Source organism: Mastomys coucha, unplaced genomic scaffold (genome assembly GCF_008632895.1).
Source record: "Mastomys coucha isolate ucsf_1 unplaced genomic scaffold, UCSF_Mcou_1 pScaffold15, whole genome shotgun sequence".
NCBI lineage: Eukaryota > Metazoa > Chordata > Mammalia > Rodentia > Muridae > Mastomys > Mastomys coucha.
The window spans coordinates 28,952,924-28,967,906 of record NW_022196897.1 but is presented as its reverse complement, the minus strand read 5'-3'; the positions used below and the strand labels follow the sequence as shown (position 1 = coordinate 28,967,906).

Here is a 14,983-nt window from a genome sequence, read left to right as displayed (position 1 = left end):
ACATAGTGTGTGTGTGTGTGTGTGTGTGTGTGCATTCACATGTGCATGCAAATTAGAGAGAGAAAGAGAGAGAGAGAGAGAGGAGAAAATAATAAGATTTCTAAAGTTTTCTAAAAACCAAGAAGAACCCAACATTTTTAGAGGAAAGCTAAGCTCCCCTGAGGTAAGAACAAGCTAAGGCATTTTCTATTCTGTTGATAAGTAGGGTGAGGCCAGAAATCTACTGCAGATAGGCTTCTATGAAGGAGAAAAATCTCTAGAAAGTAGGTCTGGTGCAAATAAGTTTTATTGGTGAAGGAATCTTTAATACCTAATGATTCATTGAAAATCTGACAAGACTGTTGAACCAGGCAGAATTATATATGACACATGATCTGAAAGAAGCTTGGAACACAGGCAGCACAGTGCATTATACTGTTCAAAGTAGTGAACAATAGATTGCAAGCTAAGGCAAAAAAATATCCATTAAAGCAAGGAAAGAAAAAAATAACTGATTGGTCTCAGATTTTAATTCACTATATTCCCAAACTTTCCTTTGAAAGTAAGGAGGGCTTCATCATAATTACTAAACTAGACAATGCATAAATGCATACACACACATACACATATGTACATACACACACACACACACAGAGACAGAGACAGAGACAGAGACAGAGAGACAGAGAGACAGAGAGAGAAAGACAGAGAGAGAAAGACAGAGAGAGAAAGAGGGGAGAAGGGAGAGAGAGGGAGAGAGAGAGATTGCAGTTCCTCTGTTCTTAAAAAGTTGCTAGTCTTCCAGTATATCTAGTAATAGTAAATTCTTCCAATTACAAATATTTAGTAACAGTAAATTCATTTATATATTGAGATAAAACCTACCATCAGTCGCAACATTTCTTCCAGTGCTATGTATGTATGTATGTATGTATGTATGTATTTGTTTGTTTACTAGATTTTCCAAATTCTGTACTTTTTTTAAATGGCTTCAGGCTAAAAATACAGTAAAATTCTATCAGTTAAAAATATAATAACCATCATCAGCAACACGGGGACACAGAGTAAAACAGCATGAGCATGCATATAAACACACAGCCATAACTGGAGCACTCCACTGAGACACAAAGATAGACTGTGCCAAGCCTTGAAGCTGAGGAAACCAGAACTCAGGGGAGTTACACAGTTTGAATATAATGTTAGAGCAGACATTGCATGCTTTTCTGAAGGATGCTTCTCTCTGCACAGAGGAAAATCAGCCATGAAAAGTAGGTAGTTGTACTTGGCAAGAAAGTTAAGATGAAAAAAACTCCAGAACTTGAATAACAGTGTGGCTAAGAGAAAAGAACTCACAAATACCTAAATGGCTGAGAATAGGTGTGGACTCATTTTAGTTGTTTTATTTATGTGAGAAGATAATGCAGAGAGGGGGCATAGAAAATGCAACTGTTCCTGTGTGTTTATGTTTAGCAAGGCAAATGACTTCAATATAAGCAAGTGTTCAAGAAGATGAGTTAGACGTATGGATATGTGCATCTTTGTTCTGCACACAGATGCACACACACACATACAAACTTTGACAAGTAGTAGAAGTTTCTTCCTACTTGTCAAAGTTACATTTTCTAAGTAAATATATGAATGCCTTCCTGATTAATAAAATTGAACAAAATATCAATTTATGAATCCCTCTTTTCTTCTGTCTTAAATCTAAGCATTTATGCATTCATCATGATATAAAAGGATTTTCTAGGTTCTGATCACTTTGTATGTTTTTCATATCAATTTTGATCACACAATACATAATTTTATTAATTCTGCTTACTTTGCTAAAAATTAATAAATCTTTATTCTTCCCTGAAATGAAGTGATGCATGTGAGAAACTTGTGTTCAATATTGGACACCTAAAAGACACAGACTGAAGAATGAATTGTTTCTTCCACTTAGTTTTTCCTCTGGTGATTATTAAAATAGGACTCAGAATTTCTGTTTTCTTTTCTGTCATAAGAATGGCTCATGTGATCTCTCTAAGAGTAAAGTAATTTTTATCTGTTCTGACAACGCTTGCTCCTGCCATGGGTGTTTATGATGTGGATTGGCAACTTCACACATCACCTGCTTATCAGGGTCTCCTCCATCCTATCAAATGTTTCCAGATGTAGAAGGTTTGGTTGACATTTAGGCCTGGACTCCAGCAACTGGTGTTATCTGGAGTCTGATTCAAGCTTCGAATTATCCATTTTTCCAAACTGTAGCCAGAGGAAATTAACAATGTGAACTGAATTACGTTATCATTGCTTCAGTGTTTCAAATTTCCAATACTGATACAATTGAATTCATCTTATCACTGTTATTAATACAGACAAGATTCTTTCTCTCATCATTTAGATCTAACTTCACTCACCAACTCTTATTTCTTTGTGCTATAAAAATTAATACTGTATCTTGTTTTTGCATCTTTCCTGTGCCTATTCTATCAGCTTAGGAACCTTTTTAATTTCCTTCAAGTTTGTGTGGCTTTACCTATCATTTTTGATTTGACTACCATGACACATTTTGTAATTAAACCCTTAGTTTGTGTTTTATATATAAGTCATTCTTTTCTGGCAATAATGAGTGACAGTTGCAATACATTTCCAGTTGTCAATCACTTGAGGGAAGTGATTGACATGATAGGTCGCAAATCTGCATAAAAAGGTTTTGTCGATGAGTTGTGATAAAGTGTATGCCTTTCAGGACAGATATGTGGCTTTCTAAAGAACCGCTGTCTTGCTTGCCAACTTGATGCTTGAAGTAACATAGAAGAGATAGCTACCCACCAATCCACAATGCTTGGGTGACAAAGGCAAAAAGTAAAAATTTTCCAATTCCATGTAGAGATTGTGTGCTTATATTTTACCACAGCACAGAGGATCTGTGCCATTCCATCCTGCTTTCATTGATGATGTTTGGACTTTATTATAGTCATCACACTATTTTCTTTCTCCAAGGATGTATTTTCCTGTTTATGCAATAATTTATTATATGTCTGCATGTCTCCTTTACATCTCTTGCAATACCCAGTGCAAGCAGTGATTTCACTAATTTCTTGAGACTGGAAAACCACCTGGCTGTTGTATATGCACCAGTGAAAGTACATGAAGAGCTTTGTAGCCCAACAATATAGATGTAGCAATGGAGCAAACCCTGGCTCTCTCTTGATACATAGGCCCTGGGCATAACTACCCAAAATTTCTGATTTCTTAGATCTTTTTACATGTTTTCCTGGCTGGCCACCAACTGAGGGAGTAACCCCAGGAAAGCAAAACTGTGTGAGGAAATGTAAAGTTTAACGATCCTTCCATTAAGAACTAGCTTCTACTATGACCTTACAGAAGAATAGACAAATATTACATTTTATTAGAAAAAAGTAGACTACATTATAGTAACTTAAATATAAAAAGTAAAAGTTTTTAGATTCCTCCTGACCTTTAATGATTTATTTTTATTAATATTATTATTTATATGCATTGGAATTTTGTTTACATGTATGTGTAGTGAGGAAATTGGATCACCTAGAGCTGGACAGGAATTATATACAGTTGTGAGCTCTCTTGTTGGTGCTGGTAATTGAATCCAGGTTTTATGGAAGAGTAGCCAGTGTTCTTAACCACTAAGCCTTCTCTCTAGGCCACTCTTCTTGATTTCATGTATGAGCCAATATCAAATTATTTTGGTGCCCTCAGCATAAGTAATTCTCTTCTAGAAGTTAAGAATGGTATGGTAATGAAAAGGGCCAGGAAGTCACTGATGAAGATCATATCTCTGACACATAATATCTATATGCCTTTTGAAAAATTAAGTTTGATTTCTCTAATAGCTCTGCTACTTCTTTCCTTACTCATTTGTTTCATAACAAAGTAAAATGAAACATGTTAGTGATTCATTTCTATACTGGGATATTCCCAGACACATATATTTAACATGCAGTACAAGAATAATGGGACTCTGAAAATGATCAAGGGAGACACACTGGCAAAGAGTACAACCAATGCTAAAAGACATGTAAAGTCCTGTCTTCTCTACAGAGTAAAAATGAATACTATGTACCTTATAGGGATGGTGCTAGAGAATATTTAGTAATATATAATATTATATGTAATTCTGGCTTCATAAACTGTAATGTCTGATCATAAGGTTCCTGAATATAACACACAATTTTAGGGTTTTTTCTTTTGATAAATTCAATTTCTTATAAATAACAGAACGGTAATAATTGTGTAGACAGGAATATAGTGGGAAGAAGAGTCTGACTGAGACCCGGATTTGTACATGGCCAACACATGTCTGAATATATTTAAGGAAACTCTTCTGCTTTGCCTATTTGGATCTCCATAATACACCTAATTTAGCCTCATGGCTACATTCTATTTTGTAAATAACTGTAATTTAGATGTTTGAAGTAGCCTTTGGATATTGCATTAGCCTACAGAGTTTAAATATAAAGTTAAAAAAAAGGATAAAAAAATCTCTAGGGAAAATGCCATCGGTATTTAAATTTGGAGAATGGAATACCTATTTGGTACTAACATGACAATTATCCTGCTTCAGTAGACTCTTGGCTGTGCACTGCTACCGCAAATCTTTGGAAGGCATACAAAGCCAGTTTGGTTGTGATCCTGTGTGTATACTCTGACACAGGGAGCAAGGCCACTTGGGGAGGAGGGATGTGGGGAGTTTGACTATACTTATTCCACACTGCTGGGGTGGGTGCTAGGCCATAGGGAAGCACAAAGACACCCTCAGGGGGTAGGGAAGCATAGTGTGAGGCATGGGAATGCCTGAAATGGTTTGGGGGACCCCAGGCCTGCGATGAGGCCAGGACTGTGGGGTTATCAGGTTCTTGATCATCCAGGAACCACTGGAAGTCATGAAAAAACTGAGTAGGGAGTCGGGGGGCCAGCCTACTGGGTACAGTGTCTAACCTGGGGCTGAGGGGATGGGGATCCCCAGATTGTTTCATGGTGATGGTTCTTGGCTTGGCAAGTGGCAGGCTCGGTGGTGGTTATGGCTGGGAGCACAGACATGGCCTTCTATGGGAGATTAGGTGAATACTGTATAGACAAAGGCCTTCTTTATGTCTCTCTCTTGGGTGAAAAGAGCCAGTCCATGCTTCCAAACAGTTTATGTCATTGTGGAAAGTGGATTAGTAAAATCATACCCCATTTCTCAGTGAGGGTCCAAGATTAAATAGTTTTTCAGAGAAGAATGTATGGGAAGAGAAGCTTATTGGCATTGCTTGGGACCTCTAGGTACCTCATTAGCATGGAGAATTCTATTTTGAGAGTACTTGACTGTGATCACATCTCTTTTCCTATTGACTTGGTCTGAGGTTTTAGGGATGCCTTATCTACATGCAGAAGGGCTTGGGGCATTGCCCTTAGGTGACTGATGGCCACAAATCTCTCTAGAGGAAAGGAGGCTGTGGCTAAGTGACAGGGGCCTGGTGCTGGAAGCAGGTGAAGCTCGTACAGGCTCCTTCAGGGTCTCCAGGACTTCAAGCCTTTAGCTCAACCTTGCCATGCTTCCTCTCATGGCTTATGGCCCTGCAAAAGCCTTCCCTAGACAACTTAATAATAATAAGTCACTTATTATAGATTGTAGTTGAAAATCCTTTCATTAAACAAAGAACTTAGTGAGGAGCTTACCTATTAATTAATTAATATTGTTAGTTATTTCATTTATTTACATTCCAAATATTGTCCCCTTTCCTAGTCTTTCCTCCACAAACTCCCCACCCCATCCCTTTGCCTCTAAGAGGGTGCTCTCTCACCTACCCACTCACCCACCCACTCTTGCCTCAGCTCTCCAGCATCCCCCTTTGGTGGGGTAACAAGCGTCTACAAGACCAACCTCCTCCCCTCCTACTGATGCCAAAGTAGGCAGTCCTCTGCTACATATGAAGTGGAAGACATGAACCAACTCTTGTATACACTTAGATTTGTGTTTTAGTCCCTGGGAACACTGAAGAATCCAGTTAGTTGATATTGTTGTTCTTTCTATAGGGTTGCAATACCCTTTAGCTTCTTCAATACTTCCTGTAACTCTTCCATTGGAGTCTCTGGAAGACCTAATACCAACTAATATTTCTCAAACCATTCTACAAAACAGAAACAGAAGGAACATTACCTAATTCATTCTATGAATTCACAGTTACTTTGATACCTAAGCCACACAAAGACCCAACAAAGAAAGAGAACCTCAGGCCAATTTTGCTTATGATGAATATCGATGCAAAAATACTCAGTAATAGTCTCACAAAAGAATTCAAGAACACATAAAAAGAATCATTCACCACAATCAAGTAGGCTTCACATCCCAGAGATGCAGATATCATTCAATATACAGAAACCCATCAACATATTCCACTATATTAACAAACCTAAAGAAAAATTACATGGTCATCTCATTAGTACTGGAAGTTCTAGCAAGAGCAATTAAACAACAAAACAAGGTCAAAGTAATACAAATTGGGAAGGAAGAAGTCAGTGTATCACTATTTGCGTATGGTATGATAGTATACTTAAGAGACCCAAAAAATTCTACCAGAGAATGTCTATATAAAAGTAACTCAAACAAATAAGTAGCCTTCCTCTACAGAAAGTATAAATGGGTTGAGAAAGAAATTAAGGAAACAACATCCTTCACAATAGTCACAAATAATATAAAATATCTTGGTGTAACTCTAGCCAAACAGGTAAAATGTCTGTATGACAAGAGTTTCAAGTCTCTGAAGAAAGAAATCAAAGAACCCAGGAGATGGAATGGCCTCCCATGACCATTAACATGAAAATGGCCATCTTAATATTCAGTGAAATCCCCATCAAAATCCCAACTCAGTTTTTCACAGAGATAGAAAGAGCAACTCTGAACTTCATCTGGAATAACAAAAAACCCAGGATAGTGAGAACAATTCTCAAGAAAAAAAGAACTTCTACAGGAATCACCATCCCTGACCTCAAGCTATACTGCAACAATAGTGACAATAAACCACATAGTATTGGTACAGAGATAGGCAGGTAGTTCGTCATTGAGCACCCATAAATAAACCCACACACTTATGGTTTATTGATCTTTGACAAAGAACCCAATACATATAGTGGAAAAAGGAGAGAATTTTCAACAAATGGTGCTGATCTAACTGGAGGTCTGCAAGCAAATGAATACAAATTAATCAATTCCTATCTCCTTGTACAAAGCTCAAGTCCAAGTGGATCAAGTACCTCCACATAAAGCAGATATGCTTAATATAATAGAAGAGAAATTGGGAAAGGCCCTCAAAAACATTGGCACAGGGGAAATTTTCCTGAACAGAACCGCAGTGGGTCAGACTCTAAGATCAACAATTGAGAAATGGGACCTCATGAAGCTGGAAAACTTCTGTAAGGCAAAGGGCAATATCAATAAGACAAACCGGCAACCTACAGATTGGGAAACAATCTTTATCGACCCTACATCCAATAGAGGGCTAATATCCAAAGAATACAAAGAACTTAAGATGTTAGACTCCAGAAAATCAAATAACCCAATTAAAAAATGTGGTACAGAGCTAAACAGAGAATTCACAACTGAGGATTCTAATATGGCCGAGCAACACTTAAAGAAATAGTCAATGTTCTTAGACATCAAGAAAATGTAAACAAAAACAACCCTTAGATTCTACCTTATACCAATCAGAATTTCTGAGATCTAAAACTCAGGTGGTGACCGCAGATGCTGGCAAGGGTTTGGAGAAAGAGGAACACTCCTCCATTGCTGGTGGGATTAAAAACTTTGGAAATCTAGTGGTTCCTCAGAAAATTGGAAATAGTTCTACCTTAAGATCCAGCTACATCACTTGGGCATATACCCAAATAGATGCTTCAACACATAACAAAGACACGTGTTCCACTATGTTCAGAGTTTACCTATTTATACCACGGGAAAAGCAATAACAAAAACTGCAGTTAAAGTACTCATTTACAAATACCAAATGTAGTCCTCACAGTAACACTTTCAAGTGGTCAAAAGCACATCACAAGGTTTCACTAGTTACTTTAATGTAATTAGAATTTCCACTATAAGTAAGTGTTGTACTAAATCATAACTTTAGATTTCCACTAAGCCAAGGAATTAAGTAGGTGAGCAATTATCATCCCAGGTAAATTCTCTTGACTAAGAATCACAACAAAATGTATAAATTAATTTAGTCACAAATATATAGTAATATTTATTTTAGAACAGTACTGGGAAACATTGTTTAATATGATATTCATGATATTTGCTAGTTGAAACTTTAAAAATTCATCATATTCATATTGTTCAATTTTTACATCACCTCGTAGTGATACTTTTAATATAGCCTACATTTTATCAACAGGCTGGACGGTAGTATATCTGAGTATTATACACATTACTGTTTACTAGTAGCATTCAAACACATAATACTTTATTAATCATACATATAAATTTCTGTATTGATTTTAGAATTGAAATCTTGTATTTAAGATGTTTGCATGATAGTATGTTTTCCTGTTTCCTTGCTTTCAAAGTTTTCCAAAGGTTTTCTTATTCACAAAGTGCTCATTATTTTTTAGCTATTTACTTCTTGGTAATTTGAAAGAAATTATTTAAGAAATGTCAAAAATCAAGCAAAGTCTTCTTAGGAAATGTTGTTTATATGTCTTAGAGAAAGAGCTTCAAAGACAGTACCTGAAGGTACTAATTGAGACAACAGTTCTCACATTCTCTTCACCACTTTATATAAAACTTCAGGAAACCTGGAAGAGACAATAAATATTATTTTCTTTTAACTATTAATGTTTTATATTATTAATGATATATATGAATGTTACATATGCAGTAAAATATATAATTTCTCTAGCACAATGCTATAACCCAAATAGATGAAAAATTATAAAAATGACAGAAAAAATAACAAATTTTCTTCTATCTTCCCTCATTTTCTCCTTCCCCATTTGTAATTAAGAAGTTCGTTCTTCTGTTGGCTGCATTGGGAATGAATTTCAGTGCCACCCTGATGGAAACTGTATCCCTGATCTGTGGCGCTGTGATGGAGAGAAAGACTGTGAGGATGGCAGTGACGAAAAGGGCTGCAATGGTACCATTCGATTGTGTGACCACAAAACCAAGTTCTCCTGCAGGAGTACAGGTGAGTCCATTGTACATCCTGAAAGCAGAATCCTCTGACTCAGGCACCATCTGAGCTCATCACTGAAAAGCATGCCTAGCCTTTGGTAAATAAGCTCACATTTTGGATATAATAATAGTAAAGCACCAGTGAGAACTATGATGGATCCGGCACCACCCTACCAATGTTTCCCTGAGGAGCTCCTATGTCTGGGGCCAGCCTCAGCTGCTCTTCTTTTCTTGAGGCAGCAGAGAGGGAAGAGCTTTGGAGGGGGTAAGACTGTCTCACAAGATATTTAGGGTTGCTGTTTAGTAATAAAATATTTTTAAGTTCAAGTCACTTTGCTACTATAGCTGACAGGCCTGAGTTCCTTTGGGGCCAGAAACTGTAGTCTCTGGCATTTAACCCCTCATCATAAAACAGCAGGGGATTAAGTAAAGAATAAATTGCTAGGGAATTTGCCCCCTTGTCCAGATGCCTCTCTGGCTAGGGGGAAGTTTGACGCAATAAATGTCTATTGAATCAGGAGAAGAGAGTCATGCTCACAGAAGGGAAATCTTTTACACAAGTCAAACTTATGTAATTTAAAATATGGATTAAATTCACATAAATTAATATACAGATTCATGCACAGACATTCATAAATCTCCATTCCCACCAGTTGGGTCCAGCTTACATGCTACCTCATAATTAAATACTTACACACACACACACACACACACACACACACACACACACGCACGCACACATACACACACATCCATACTTAAGTATGTATATGGAGCAAAAAGATCAAGTGCCAGTGCAGAAAGAACTCACTCATTCTTGATGAAAAAATGAGCTCTAATCTATATTGCATAGAGAAAGAAAAGGATTCTAGCCTTTTATTGCTAAATGAATTAAACCCAAGTTTGTAAGAAGAAAACTTAGTTCTCTTTAGTAAGACTAAGTCTGCCTTGCTATTAAGAAAAGACCTGTTCTGCCCCATGGTAAGGGGAAGCCTGCCTACGAGTTCTGTTCTCTCTGCAACTTCTTCTTTTGTTCTTTACCTCTATTTTATGCATATTGCTCTCTTAATATTTTAAGTTGCCTTGCAATTTCTAAGTTATTCCACTCTGCATTCCCCTTCTAATCTTGCTCTCCCCTCCTGCTCTGATGTAACAATGCCCTTGCTCGCAATGCTCTTACTCACCTAACTCTCAATTCTTTCTCTCCAATGTTATATCTTCCAATGTGATCTTTCCTAGTCTTTTGTGACTTTTCTAGATCACATAGTTTTTCTGAGCATCACTTCTTTTTTATGAAACTTCACTAGTAGTTCAAATACAAATCGAATAAGAAGTTTACAAGAGAGAATGTTTACATGCATATCCATTAAGAGTAATTATATGGCTAAACATTCACCATTTGTCACCAGTTCTACAGGTTCATGGAGTGTTAAAAAACATAAATTTGTGACTAAGTTATTAGTGAAGTTTTGTATTGATAAACCCAGTCAATATTTTATCTTCTGCCCTTGAACCTGTAGTAAAACATTAGTTCCTTTTTTATGTCTATTGTAATGGTTTTACAATCTCTTGGAATGTACTCTAAGTTGCAAATGCCTGATTGCTGTCTCAGAAGCAATTAGTTTATGATACTTGAAATCTTGCAAAGTTCTCATGGCAGTTTTGATTATCAGTGAGGACTTAATTGCAGTCCTATTTTAAAATATCTCAATAATTAATAATAATAATTAAACTAATATAATTTTAGGAACTCTTATAGGATCATCATTAAGTATTAAGAAGTCATCCATTTGTCTATACAGCATCAATAAAAGACAGTGCATCTTTATTGTTCTGCATAAATCTGCACAGAAGGGTGGGCTACTACCTAATGATTGTTATATATACTTAATAATAACAGGAAAAACATCTTAATAGCTGGAATCTTTCCTAAAATGAAATTCTCCTGGGCCTTGCCAGCAGAAGCAAATCTGTCATTAACTATACAGTCCATAGCAGAACCATCTCAGGAAGATCACCTGCTAGTTTTTAGGATCTCTTTGATGGTTCCTGGCACTCATGGAACAAACAGATGTGTTTAGTTTGCCAAAAATCACAGAGTCTGAAGAGCAGAATTAAAACCTGAAATTGGTATATTTTTATTTAGAATCTGTAAGAGAATATCATGGTCAGAGAGACAAGTGCCAACCTACAATCAACAATTTTATAGATAAAATTCACTCAGAACATAAATGCCACTGGAGGTGGGGGCAGATCACACATATTAACTTATATCTACTTTTCTAGGTTTCTTTGCCAGTCTTGGTTCCTGCTAAAAGTGTTTATCACTAGAATCTAATTGTTTTGAGAGTCATCAGCCATATTCTTATTTTTAATAAAGATGGCTGTTATGACCTTTCCTGTTTTTCCTGTTTATACAGAGTTCCACTTCGTCTCTTCATGATATCTCCTCCCACAGTCCATCCATGACTTCACTCATAGCCCTGGTAACCTGTATTCCTTGCCTCCATGGTTCCCTTCCACTTTCCTACTTTCCTCTAACACTGCAAGTTATGTACTCACATTTAAAAGTTCGGAGCAAGAAACCACAATAAAAAAAGAACATGTAAGGACTAGGCCATACTCTGCTATACATATGCTGCTGGATCCATGAGCCCCACCATGTGTGCTCTTTGGTTGATGGTTTAGTATGTGAGAGCTCTGAGGGTACTAGTTAGTTCATACTGTTGGTCCTTCTAAGGGGCTGCAAACCCTTCAGCTCTTTGGGTTCTTTCTCTAGCTCCTTCATTGGGGACCTTATGCTCAGTCCAATGGATGGTTGTGAGTCTCTACTTCTGTATTAGTCAGGCACTGTCAGAGCCTCTCAAGAGACAGCTATATCAGGCTCCTGTCAGCCAGCACTTGCTGACATCCACAATAGTGTCTGGGTTTGACAATTGAATTTGGAAAGGATTTCCAGGTGTAACAGTCTCTGGATTGTCGTTCTTTTAGTCTCTGCTCCATAGTTTGTCTCTGCAACTCTTTGTTTCCCCTTCTAAGAAGGAATGAAGCATCCACACTTTGGTCTTCCTTCTTGAGTTTCTGTGGTTTGGGTATTCTGAGCTTCTGGACTAATATCCACTTATCAGATAGTGCATGTCATGTGTGTTCTTTTGTGATTGGGTTACCTCACTCAGGATGCTATCCTCTAGATGAATCAATTTCCTTAAGATTTTCATAAATTCATTGTTTTTAATAGTTGAATAGTACTCCATTGTGTAAAATGTAACACATTTTCTGTGTCAATTTCTCTGTTGAGGGACATCTGGGTTGTTTCCAGTTTCTGGCTATTATAAATGAGGCTGCTGTGAACATAGTGGAGCATGTGTCCTTATTACATGTTGGATCATCTTGGCATATGTCCAGCCCTTGGAACTGTGAAGGTTTATGCCCCAGTGTAGGAGAATGCTAGGGCCAGGAAGTGGGAGAGGGTGGGTTGGTGAGCAGGGGGAAGAAACAAGGTTTGTTTTTTGTTTTGTTTTTGATGTTTTTTTGGAGGATTAACCAGGAGAGAAGACATCATTTGAAATGCAAATAAAGAAAATATCTAATTAAAAAAAACAAGAAAAAAATTTTAAAACAAGAATTTTCATGATTATTTTTACTTAATGAGTTGTTTGTTATAACTTCTTAATCTTAAATGTTAAATGTCATGAAGGATTATTTCTTTAATAAACTATTAAAGTATTTATAATGTATATTTAAATTAAAAAACAAGAATTTTCATAGTTATTTTTACTTAAAGAAAAAGAACAAGTAGAATTTGTCTTTCTTGAATTTCTTTAGCTCAGTATAATACTTTCTAGTTTACCCATTTACCTGAAAAATTACATGAGCTCAGTTTTATTTTGTAGTTGAATAGTATTCCATTGTGCACGTATCAGATGTTCATTATCCATTTGTTAATTGAAGGACTTGGGTGTTTTGATTTCCTGCCTGTTTGAGTAGAACTGTCAGGAAGTGTCTATTGAAGACTCTCTGGAAGCATTTGGGAATATGCCAAGAAGGAGATTATGTGGGTCATATTCAGCTTTTTGAATCTTCTACACACTGTTTTTTATAGAGGCTGCACTAATTTGCAAGTCTGTCAATAATAAGTGAATGCTACATTTTTCCCCAATTCTTGCCTGTGTTTATTGTGAGTTGTTTTCTTGCTCTTATCCATTGTAATTGGAGTGAGATCAAATCAAAGGTTATTTTTAATTGCATTTCTCTAGTTGCTCAGAATATTGTATACTTTTAAAGATATTTTATTGTCATTTTTATCTCCTCTTTTGAGAATTTTTACTTCAGATCTGTAGCCTACTTTTTAATTGGGTCATGTGTTTTCTTAATTATTTTTGAGTGATATGTATATATCCAATATATCTGGCAAAGTTTCTGTCCCACTCTGTAGCCTTTGTCTACATGCAATCGGTTGTTTCTTTCCTGCATATAATATTTTAATTTTATGATGCTCCATTTCTCAATTACTGAAGAAATTAATTTTATTTAGAAAGTTCCTTCCAAATACCTGTATTTGCATTCTTCTAGGAGGTTTCAGCATGTCAGGATTCACATTGTGGTCTTCGATGAATTCAGATTTAATTTTTTGCAAAGTGATAAAGACCTGTATTCATCTACAGACAGATAATCATATAGTTTGATGAAGATAGTGGCCTTCATCCAGTGTAAATTTTTGGCGTCTTTGTCAAATGTCAAATGGCTGTAGCTATGTACAGTCTACTTTGGCTTTTTTATTTTATTCTATTGATCTACATGTCTAGTGTATGTGTGAGGGGTGGGAGGGTGTCTATGTGTACATCTGTGTACTTTTATTGTTATAAGTCTATAGTATATTTTAAAAATCTAGAATAATAATAACCCCTCCAAAAATTTGTTTTGATTTTGTTTGGTTTGGTTTCTTGTTGTTTGTTTTTGCATAGGGTTGTTTCCCTGTATATAGTATTTTATTTTTGTGTTACTATGTGAGTTTCAATGTTTTTATTTGTTCTATTTTGTTTTGTTTGTTTATTTTTCCTATTCCTGCTAAGAATGTTGTGGATATTTTGATTGAGATTATATTTAGTCTGTAAATTGGTTTTGGAAAATGGTCATTTTTACATTCATTTTACTATCCAACCCACAAGTATTAGTTACCTTCTCATTTTCGATCATCTTTCCATACTTTTTTTTCAGAGATTTGAATTTTTCATTATCAATGTCTTTAACTTCCTTGGTTATGTTTATTCATAGATATTTTAATATTTTGAGAATAGTATAAATGAGAATGTGCCCATTATCTCTTTCTTATCACTTCTGTTTTTACCGTGTAGAGTAGCTTTTGATTTTTTTTTTTTTTTTTTTTTTTTTTTTTTTTTTTTTTTTTTTTTTTTTTTTTTTTTTTGTGATTTTTGTATCCAGCCATCTTGCTGAAAGTGTTGATCATTTCTATCAATTCTTAGGGGATATTTTATGGACTGTCTTGTTTATATTTATTTTTTGCAAATAAGGTTAAGTTGGTACTTTATGTTCATATTTACAGCCTCTTAATTTTCTTCCCTTGCCTAGTGCTGCCATTCATGCATCAAATGTCATAATAAAGATGAATAGCTTAGTGGAGAGCCCTATCTTATTTTAAATTTTAATGGGATTGCTTTGAGTTTTTTTTCTCCATTTAGATAATATTTTTGTTGTCAAGTTTTCATGTATAGCCATTATTATTATTCATCTCAGCCTTACTATTGCTAAGATTTTTATCACAGGGTTGTTTGGGATTTTGTCAAACAGCTTTTCTGCATCAATTGAGAT

General features: G+C 35.9%; 1 protein-coding gene across 7 annotated transcripts in view; it reads left to right on the top strand.

Annotated features, from left to right (window-relative positions):
* Nucleotides 1-14,983, top strand: part of Lrp1b (LDL receptor related protein 1B) — a 1,939,581-nt gene that overhangs the window by 1,222,545 nt on the left and 702,053 nt on the right. For 6 of the 7 annotated variants that reach the window (XM_031370139.1, XM_031370141.1, XM_031370142.1 and 3 more), the window contains one exon: nt 8,985-9,167. In XM_031370139.1, the coding sequence (XP_031225999.1) occupies nt 8,985-9,167 (183 nt within the window). The remainder of the gene's footprint in view (nt 1-8,984; nt 9,168-14,983) is intronic. The other variant, XM_031370138.1, reaches the window with a different exon arrangement.